This window comes from Drosophila arizonae, chromosome 3, assembly GCF_054131065.1.
Source record: "Drosophila arizonae isolate 15081-1271.41 chromosome 3, UAZ_ARI_1.0, whole genome shotgun sequence".
Taxonomy (NCBI): Eukaryota; Metazoa; Arthropoda; class Insecta; order Diptera; family Drosophilidae; genus Drosophila; species Drosophila arizonae.
The window spans coordinates 5,791,362-5,802,776 of NC_142923.1; the positions used below are offsets into that span (position 1 = coordinate 5,791,362).

The 11,415-nt window shown below is 36.9% G+C and overlaps 1 protein-coding gene across 1 annotated transcript; it reads right to left on the reverse strand.

Moving 5' to 3' along the window:
• Window positions 1–562: 562 nt before the first annotated feature.
• Window positions 563–10,610, reverse strand: dmGlut (Dietary and metabolic glutamate transporter). Its single transcript, XM_018003714.2, has 3 exons — window positions 9,968–10,610; window positions 2,922–3,556; window positions 563–2,071 (listed from the first exon to the last, which is right to left on the reverse strand). Exons 1-3 carry the CDS (start codon window positions 10,005–10,007, stop codon window positions 1,250–1,252), a joined length of 1,497 nt encoding a protein of 498 aa, XP_017859203.1. The 5' UTR covers window positions 10,008–10,610; the 3' UTR covers window positions 563–1,249.
• Between the last annotated feature and the right edge of the window lie 805 nt (window positions 10,611–11,415).

Below are 11,415 nucleotides of genomic sequence, written 5' to 3' on the forward strand. Positions count from 1 at the left end.
AGTCTCCAAATTTTTTATATATGCTTATATGCAATTTATACAATTTCGGTTTTTGTTAAAATTTACCCCCCCACCTCTAAATTCACCCCCTCACCCTCACTTTTGTAAAACGCGTATTTCAAATACTAGAGACATGTGCTTTGGCAATTACATGCATATTCATGTTATAATCATAATCTGAAAGTTTCATGAAGATCGTACTTCCACAAAAAAAGTTATTAAACAATTAAGTTCTCATAGTAAGCGCACACTGCAGCCCATGCGTGTTTATGCCTGGGTGCTTGTGTGTGTATGTGTTTGTGTATGTGTGTGTGTTTCTTGTGTAAGATGAAAGACGCGAAAAATTATTGAAATAGCTAGCACTCCAAGGGTTCAGGGGATCTCGTAGTCGAGCAGTCTCGACTAGAGCTTTCTTACTTGTTATTTAATAGGAAATTTAAAAAAAAAAAATAGATCATGATAGGCTTTCTTCTAGTTGAAATACTAGAGTACTCCCACTTTTTCAAAAATTCTATCAGCGAGATATAATAACATTCAGAAAAAATAATAAAAATTGCCAAAGTTTTTGTATTAGTTTATGCACTTTATTTGGACTAACATTATAAAAACAATTATGTCTTAACTTTAAAGTTAAGAGCACATGTATTACACATTGATCAACAATTAAAAAATTTCGTACAATATTTAAACAGAATGTTTTGTTTTTTTTTTTTTTTCATCTTCATTTTACATTTTGCAATTTGCATTTTGCAATGCAAATTAGGTACATGCTATCTTATTATTGTTTATTGTTTTTCTTTTTTGTTCCGCTTAACTAAAATTGGATTTTTTTTGCTGTTGCGTTTAAATACTAAATAATAATTAAGAGAGTAAATTGCTGCAGGTGCTGGTGGGAGGTGGGCGGCTGGGACGGGTGATTGGATTGCAAATCTATCCTACGTATAACAGGCATAAGTTACAAGGGACTGGGACTAGGGAGGTTTTTGGGGGGGCCATAACTGCAGCTAAAATCTTATAACTTACAATAGATATAGACATACATGTATATATATACTTAGTTAGACAGCGCACTGGGGGCCGACATTTTGGCATACTATAAAACTAGCAATTGCAATAGAGAATCGCACATTAACAATGTCTTCTGGCGGTTCCATAACAACAAAATTCTCGAAATTCAACAGGTGGACGAAAACATCACACGCACATGGTTTGGAGCATTTAGGCTATGGCACTTTGGATCTGATTGGATCTAGGAGCTCTGCTCCAGGGCCTTCAATTTGGGCTGCGGCTTACGTTCCTCGGCCTCGAAGTCGACGTTGCGTGGCTCGATGATTGCATCGTTGAAGGGCTGCACTTCGCCGGACGCCCAAATGCAGTAGATGATGGCCGTGATGAAGAGTACGGCAAAGGCCACCCAGAAGACGGTGCGCCATTCGAGCAGCGTGGCATTTGGTGTCATCACGCCCACCAGGTAGGGCGTCACCACGCCCGTTATCGCTCCAATTCCGTTCGTGATGGCCATCAAGGTGCCAGCATAGTTGGGACTCATGTCCAGGGGACTGAGCTTCATGCCCGCATAGTAGGCGCCCATCAGGCCCATGCAGATGGTGAAGAGGACAACGACAAGGACACGATCGCAGTCGGCATAGGAAGCGCCCACCATGAAGATGGCTGGACCGAAGGCGGCCAGTCCAGTCATCACCTTACGCGTGTTGGTCGTATTCATGATGCCACGACGAATCATCCAATCGGCCACAAAGCCGCTGCCCACCGACACGATCCACATCATCACGTAGGGCAGGGAGGAGTACAGGCCGTTGGCCTTGATCGAGAACTGCAGCACATCGGCCATATACTTGGGCAAATCCGTCACCATGATATAGAAGCCCCAATCGTGACCGATCTGAGCGCAGACCAGCGCAAACATCGGCAGATTGGTGAGGATGGCTTTCCAGGGTGTCGGCGGCAGATTATCGTTACGACCAATTGTTCCAATCTCCTTGCTCAGATATTCGCGTTCCGAGGGCTTGATAAACGGATGGCTCATGGGATCGCTGAAGCAGAGGAAGATCTGCAAGCAAATTGTGTACAGTTGTGTTAGAAGCAGATCATATAACAGTTTAGGTACTACCTTTTTATTAAAATATACTTATAAATATTTGTACTAAATAGTTTTTAAATATGACTTTAGCAAAATACTGAAATGGATTAGCTATGCCCAATTAAGCTACAGACATTCTTGTCCATTTAAAAAAGTGAATCTAACTAGTTTATACTAGATAAAAAAAAAAAAAAACAAACAAAAGAACAAAATTTACATAAAAGTGTATGATAAATAGTATCGTATAAAATATTATAATGAACTTGTCGAACAACAGGTTAAGAAGCCAAAATACTGGATTGAAGCAGATAGTATAGTAAAGTATAAAATATTAGGTGAAACTAAAAAGATCAGGAATTTTAATAAGCATTGCTAATTTTATTCATGAAAACAAACAAATGAAAACGACATTGATGAATTTCAATTGTCGTCCTTGACTTAGTTAGTATGAGAACCTAATTCAAAATGTATATAATAATACTAAATTTCAGTATTAAAATACCAAATTAGAGTATTTGGATTTAGATTCATGCATTCATTTTACTAGAACTTCCATAAATCATATAAAAACAAAAAATAATAATATAATACAAAATGTAATAACAAAAAAATTAAATCTTAATTGAACTAAGAAAAAAAATTTAAAAAAAATTTTTTTTTTTGAAATCAATTAGAAAAAATACTAAATAAATACTCATTTCTAAAGAATGAGCAGAAACTTTACAAAATAAAACGAGAAAATAAAGTTTTCATCTTCCTCTACTTTTCTTAAGCTATATTAAAAATTAAATGGAAATATAAAACATGTGAGGATACTTACGAAGATGACAAACCAAATGACGCCAAGACCGCCAAAGAAGTAGAAGACAAATGGCCATTCGAACTCGTCGAGGAAGACGCCCGATAGCAGGTTGCCCATAATGGTGCCCACCTGACCACCGCCCAGGACCAAGGCGCCCAGCTTGCCACGCTCGTTGGCTGGCACCCAGGCAGCCAGCAGGACACTCAATGCGGGGAATGTGGTGCCCTCGCCCAGGCCCATCAGGACACGCGTCACAATCAGCCAGTCGGAGCCGCCCTGCTCAATGGCCAGCGGGGTGAGCATCGTGAAGACAGCCGTCGATAGAATGCCCAGGCCGAGAGTCCATTTGCCGCCAAACTTCTCGGCGAGCAGACCGCCGGGCACATGGGTGACAATGTAGCCAATGTAGAACGAGGACAGAATCAGGCCCTGCAGCTCCTCGGACCAATCGTATATACCGCTATCGGAGGAGGCGCCATTATCCAAATCATCGGCTTCACAGATCGCAGAGCCGCCGTCTTCAGATTCCGAGCTGTTCTTCTTGATGACGAGCACCGTGATGGCCTGAGAGAGACAGACGCGCATCGTATAGGCATTCAGGATGGCCAGAAAGCCCATTATGGCCAATATCACACGTTGTGGCAACACAAAGTCTGCAAATGAGTAAAAAGTTCGGATCAAGTTTAGTTAATCGATTCTCCCAATTAGTAATATAATTAATTACAAAAGTTTCGTTGACGTCAATGCAAATTTGTGAGTGCCCAGCGAAGTGCACTAAAAAAGTTAGCATGTGAATAAATCGCCAATTTGCTGGGCTGATTTTGAAAGTTATTCAATTAGAGTAGACAAATCAATTTTCAGCTGTTAAATGACAAATTAAATTTGATTGCTAGCTGTCCACTGCGTACATATACATATATAAATATATATATATTCATTTCAATTAGTCAGCGGCAAAGTTGTAATGTGTGCCAGGCACGTAAACGAAATTAGAATAAATACATCCAGTTAAAATGGTCTAGTAAGCTGCTAGGTCGACTAGAATATACCCTGCACACTCAAAAATGGAAAAGTGAGGGGAGGCATCTAGATGGGAAGTAATCATAATTTGTATATAACTTAAATCTAAATCAATTTAGCTCTAAAGACATTCAATATATGCTTAAGAAAATTTAGATTGTTAACAATTTTAATTGATTTCAGAGAATTAATTGAACTAAATTATCGTTGATGTAATACAAACTTAATAGAAACCTGATCATCGCGTGCTGTGGGGCCCTCACTTGTAATGCCAAGGTTGCGAGACATATAGACAGACAGTTTGATGGAATGAACAAATACAAGGACGAACGGAGAAAGAATATAGCGGACAGATGACGGACAGACAGATTGATGGATGGACAGCAAGTAGAACATACAGAAAGGTGGATAGATTGAATGACGGACAGAGAGAAGGACGATCAGTTAGATAGAAATACAGACAGGCTGACACAAGAAGAAGAGAAATAGGGACTGAAAAGAGGACGAAGAAGGAAGATCAGGCAGAATGAGGAATAAACGGAAGAACGGATATACAGGCAGAAGAACGGACATACAGAAGGATGGACAGATATAATGACGGTCGGACGGAAGGACCGTCAGGTAGACCCAGAGACAGACAGACTGTCAAAAGAATAAATAGGCAGAAGGAGACATAGAAGAACAGATATGCAGAAGAAGAAGAACGAACATACTAACAAAAGGATATAGAAGTCGATTCGATATATATACTGCATATGTTCACCCACGCTCCCTTCTCCCTCGACATGCCCCTTTACAAAGCCATCAATCCAAAACATCCCAAAAAAAATTTCCCTGCTTAATAAAAACGATAAATAGTGGGGAAAAAACTGTATAACTATTCGGCGCTTGCATAATCTCATATAAATATTTATGAATTTATTGTAAGTATAGTGTACTTTTCATTTGAATTATAGCCTCGTCTTTATTACGCCATATCATCATAATTTGTTAAATGAAATTATGTCTTGATAAGTTAAGAAATTCCTCTTGTTATTCGCGATAAGTTAACGTGGCTAAATCCGAGGAAGGAGTCATAAAAGCACAGTTGCTCAGCAATTAGCCATTCGTACTCAAGTTGATTTTATTGTTCGGCTTTTAATTTGACATTCAGAAAACATTCGTACGCACGAACATAATAAATGCCAAACAAATTGATATGGCTCGATTCTTGAGATATTTCAATTTGGGAATGTTGAGTTTCTTAATTTGGTGGTTTTTGGTATTTTATTTTATTATTCTTCAATTTACGAAATGCCAAGGTTAAATTAATGTAAACATGTATTTATTTTTTATTTATTATTATTTTTTTTTTTTTTTTGGGTTTCAAAAAACTATATTGTCAATGATGAGCTTAACAATTTATTAACACATTACGCAGTACACATATTTTAATAATAGGGGCGTGCGAGAGTTAACAATTGTACGTCATAACAATAGGAAATGTAAGGGGGTATATTGGTTTTATTTGCAAGGCCAGGCTTGTTTTGGATTTCATTGCCCATTGCTCTGTCCACAGCAATATATACTTGGTTGACACGCTGCAAAGCTGAGATAACCAAAAATTATCAGGCGCGATCATCGTGATTGAGTATTATGCAGTCAGCTAAGCTCCACTGGCTGCATGCGTATCTATTTATTCTTGATCGCTAACCAATTCATGACAATATTATTAGAGCAAAAATAAACAAGTAAGAAGACTAGTCGAGACTGCTCGACTAGGAGATACCCTGAACCCTCTAATCTGATATTTCTTTTTTTTTTTCTTTTCGACGCACATACATACACACGCACGTATTAGAACGCGCTCTGCTAACTGCGCAGTAAGCAGCGACTGCGCTTGGGCTGCGCTGTAGTGTGGGCAGCATTATAAGAATTTATTTGTTGAATAATTTAATTTCTAGACGTACAATCTTAATGAAGCTTTCAGAGCATAATCATTTGGTGAAAATGTATGTACATTCCCAAGCACACGTCTCTAGTACTTGAAATACGCCTTTTACAAAGGTGAGGGTGAGGGGGTGAATTTAGGGGTGGGGGGTAAATTACAACAAAAATCGAAATTATATAAAGTATATTTAAGTCTACATTTAAAATTTGTAAGCTCTTGCTCTAAAGGTGTAGGAGATATAATTAAATAACTGGCTTACGATAAGGTTTTTAATCGATAATAAAATATCGGGAGTAGTTATCGATATAAAAAAAAAAGATATGCGCGTGATATACACAGACCTAGAAAAAAAATTTCAAGTCTCTAACTCTTATATCTTCTGAGATCGACGCGTTCATACATACGGACGGACGGACGGACAGACGGACAGGGACAAATCGACTCAGCTCGTCGCACTGATCAAGAATATATATACTTTGTGGGGTCTGCCACGCCTCCTTCTGCCTGTTACAAACTTTTCACAAAACCATTATACCCTGATTTCCCATTTTCAATGGGTTCAGGGTATAAAAACAAAATTGAGTATTGTTGATGTGCTGATTGTCGCACCCATAATTATCCACGCTTCGGTCAGCAGCATCGGCATCGGCACCGGCCGTAACACCCATTTCCCCCATACCAAACTCTTAACTCCCGGCCCAATTTCCAGCTGTCAGTTGTTAATTCAGTTTATAGGACGATGGGATTTTGGTTTAATTGAGAAAAGTAAACAGTGAATCTAATCGACGTCACTGAGCTGCAATTCTATTTGACATAGAAATTAGCACTCATAAATTATTATATCTATGTATATATATATATTTACGTAGTTCCAGTACGGACGGTAGACAATTTAATGATGCCTCAATATTTACCAAAGTGTTTAACAAATACTCGAATCGAAAGCCGACAGCCGGTACAAGATTTATAAGCAACACGATTCTCAAATAAAACACAATCCAATTACCAGGCACTCACTACAAACCGGGAAAAGGTATTGATAAGGTGGCAGCGGCTCTATATAGATATAAAAAGATATTCATATATATATATATATATATATATACACATATACATATTTATATATGTAAATGGAGCGCTAATCATATCATGAAGTGGACCATAATTTACTCGATTCTAATCCTCAATCACGATTAGTAGCCTTCCGTCATTTGTGCTCTTTATTATATATGCCCGGATGCGTTATCTGATAGCTGATAGCTCTGTAGATATGGTTACACTAGTCAGACATTTAGATTTGTATTATGCGATAAGCACAAGTAATTACTATTATAAACGATTAATAAGAATAAAATAATAAACGTATGGTACATTTCCGCACTAAAAATTCATTAGTTAATGGAATAACAAATATAATTTATAAGCAAGAGTGCTTCTTTAAAACGTACATCGAATACTTAAATTGATTGAATAATTAGTAATAATAGTTACAAACGAGGTGTGTTTAAATAGTATTTAAAAATTAGAATTCAATATTCGAGTATATTTTAAACATAAAACATTTAAAAACTTCTTCAATATATTTTGAGAAAGAAAAAAAAACACTTTGCTTTACTTTTTGAATGCACCTCGTATAAAAATTTTGCTATTATAACAGTTAGTTGACTAGAATATATTATATATGGAAACTACATATACTAAAGTTAATGGAGCTTTTTTCTATGCAATTGCATTTTAAGTGGAAAAACTTAAGTAAATTATGAGCTTTGCGCTGTGACAAAGATCTGAGATAAGCCTTAACTAGTGGGGTCTTTATTTTTATCAGCGATTATGTATACTTATATATTTATATTGTGATTGGCGATAGCACGACATCATCATTTTTGTACAATTTCTTCAGACATGACTTTTTACACACTCATTCTTGCGAAAATTAAGCACGAGGCTGAAGTACGAGCAATACATTGCATATACATATATTTATATGATATGCGTGCACTGATCCAGTTCGACTGCGGATAAGGCATGGAAAAGTTTAAGAGTTCAATGAGTCCAAGCATGCATATCGCAACTATGCCGGGCAGAAACCAAGAATCGAGCCTACGCTCGACTTAAATGAAGCCTATATGCTATATTATAGAGGCAATGACACATGCTGGGTAATCAATCATAAGTGTCAAGAAACCCATTCAAACAAAAGGAAAATACTTAAGCACCTAACTCAGGTTTACAGCACAAAAAAAAAAAAAAAAAAAAAAAAAAAAAAAAAAAAAAAAACTTTAACATTTTTCTCCCACTATTTTCAGCTTTAACAAAAACATAAACATTTGCATATGACAAATAAAAGCGCACGAATTTAAACGAAAAAAATTATATAGATATATAAATATATATATGCCAGTTGGAAGCATTGCAACATTTTGAAGATATGTATATACATACATATATCATCTTAATACTTTATAAGTTCTTACAAAAGAAATGCTTGCCCAAGACTGTAGTTCTTATTATGGAGAAAGGGAACGCATTGCAGCAGAGTATATAAAAAAAAAAATTAAAAAAAAAAAAAAAACAGAGAAAGAAAACTCGTTTATTACATTGACCTTGCCCAAAAAAAAACGACAGATAGAAAATAAAACAATGGAAAGGAAATGAGCATTGGCTTTATAAGGAGGTCGCTAACGCTAGTTGCCCCATTGAAGCAGCAGCAGAATTTATATATGTATATATACATATACATATTTATTTTTAAATTTTTGAAGAGAGTTTAACACGTTCGTGATAATTGCTTAGGCCCAACACAAATTTTATTTGTAATCTAATTGATTCGCTTCTTTTTAACTCAAGTTTGATATCAGCTAGATTTAGACTCTACTTTAGAAATCAAATAGCTCCTATACATATGGGTAAATATTGCTGATATTACTATATATATCATACATATGCCGACAACATTTGCCATTAAAAAAACTAGTTCTGGAATTATATATTTTATACATTTTAAGTATTTTGTATTGGCCTTAAAAAAATGTGACGTTCGAGAGAAGCATCGGTAATTTTTGTTTATATAAAGTATTTATAATTTTGCAAATATATAATCAGCTTTATTTACCTTAAATATAAATATACGTAAAAGACGAGTTGCCTGGCATAAAAAAAATCCAAAATTCAAGAATTCACGAATATATATGAACACGTTTTGCTACTTTATTTGACATCGTTTCGATAAATTCGGTCATAAATTGCCAAGTAAGGTAAATGCATGTCTGGGCTGTAGCTTAAATATAGTATAGGTATATTTAAATATTTCTATAGATATACGTAGTAGTTGGACGAATGGCCTGCGTAAAACGATAAACCCCAATGCTGTGCACCCTACAAACATGCGTAGGCAGCTCTGAAATTCCAAGAACTCTCTGAATTAAGCAGGGCTTTACTTTATTTATTTTTAATTTTTTTATTTATTTATTTATGTTTTTTTTTTTTTTTTTTTTTTTTTTTTTTTGTAGTTTTTGTAGTTTTCGTCACCGTCTCGCCTTTCTTTATTCACATGCAAATTTGATGCCAGACGTCGTCATTTGTACATAGAAATAGGCAAATTAGAGATCGATTGACAGCAAGATTATTGATGATTATGTTGACGCGTGCCTGGCATATAATGCTATAGCGAAACAAAGATCAAACAGAATCGCATCCGTAACCAAATCATGTGCGGAATACAAAAAAAAGAAAAGAATACAATACAAAAACTGAATCGGAAGTGCAAATGCAGAGAAGTAAAAATGGTTTGTCATTGTTTATTTTATGCGATATACATACATATATATATATACATATATATATAAGGTATGTACGCTTAAAAGTTAAGTTTGCGTTCAATTTACTGTTGTTGTTGTTGTTGTTGTCGGTCAATGTCGGTTGAGCAATAATTAAACAAAATACATTATAAGAATGTCGAGCCAGAGTTCAACGAATTCGAAATCCGATTTGAATTTTATTTCGAATTCCCAATTCAAAGCACAACACACACACGCACACACAACAAACACACTGCGCCCACACTTGCAAACACTTCCAATTGGCTTAGCTTGAGTTGGATTCTTATTGCACTTACACTTTGATAAACTTATGCCCCATTGCGGTTGTTGTGTCATCTCAGCCGTGTTCTGTTGTAATGTTAACAAATTGGACAATTCCTTCGCCACGGTTACGGATTACGCTTTTCGCTACGGCGAAAACAATAATTATTCACACTTTGTCGCACAGATCCTCGGCGCACACGAATAATTTATTAATTCTACTTTGATACACTTTTCACTTTTGGCGCACGCGCAACAGGACAGATAGCGAAAGCAAAACGCGACAGAGACAGCGGCCGGCTGTGGGAAGCGAGGAAGCGAGAGAGGGGGACACTGAGACAGAGAGACAGCGATGAAGAACCGCACGCAACGGCAACTCAAATCGTACTGCGCGCACGAGACTGGAATGTGCAATGAAAGTGCACTGGAATCACGCACTTCTTGTGGGCTTTTCTTCAGTCTTTTGCTGCTGCGCTGCTGCTGCTGCTGCTGCTGCGGCTGCTGGTTTTGGCTTCTGCTGCTTCTTCTACTACTTCCTCTCTTATTTGGTGTGAGTGCTTTTACTCTGTCGTCGTTTATTGGTTTTAGCGGCTTTTCACACCACACGATCTACCGCGCTTTTGTTCTGCCTTCCGCGCACGTCGGCTGTTAAATTTCAAATGAGAAATTATTTCCACTGACTTTAGTTTATATGCGAACAGATAAGCGTTGCTGCTGCTGCGCAGCTCAGTCGCAGCTGCTCAGTTGTTGCTGCTGCTGCTACTTCTCTGCTCTGCTACTTCTCTGTTGTGTGCTGTTGAGAGTTATTGCTGCTGGCGTCGCTGCCAGCGTCGATCACTGCGTCAAGGAATCGCAAGCTCTACATGTATGTTTGTGTGTGTGTGTGCCCATACGTACTCTACGCTTATATAGTTTTAAGAGACCCCACTCATAAAAATCGCTATCTGGCCGAATTGCCCGTCCTCGTGGTCAACGACGTTGTTGACGACATCGCCATCGTCGTCGTCGTCGTCGACGTCTTTCACATGCTCCGTGCGTTCCCGCACAAGGAACTTTGTGTTTACATATATACTTCTCGTTTTGTACAAATTCATTTTCGTTTCATTTAACTTTCGATTCGGAGCTGTATTGAATATTTTAACGGGTTTTCGCAGTGAATCATGTACTTATCGAACACGCGCTACAAATATTATAGAATAAACAACTATACTAAAGTACCAATGGCTACATATAAGGGTTTAGCTGTAGCAAATGGTCATTAAACTTCAAATTAAAACAATTGTCTATACAAATAATACCCTTTACTAATATTTTAAGCCATAGGGTATATATGCTATGGAATAGATATATAGGCAAAATCTCTAGCTAGAACAATCTGGCACATCTGTCTGAACTACCAAAAACTAGTAACATACAAATGTGAAATATAAATTTGTTTTCTATACTAAACACACCTCAATTTTACAATCAGTTCTTCTATATC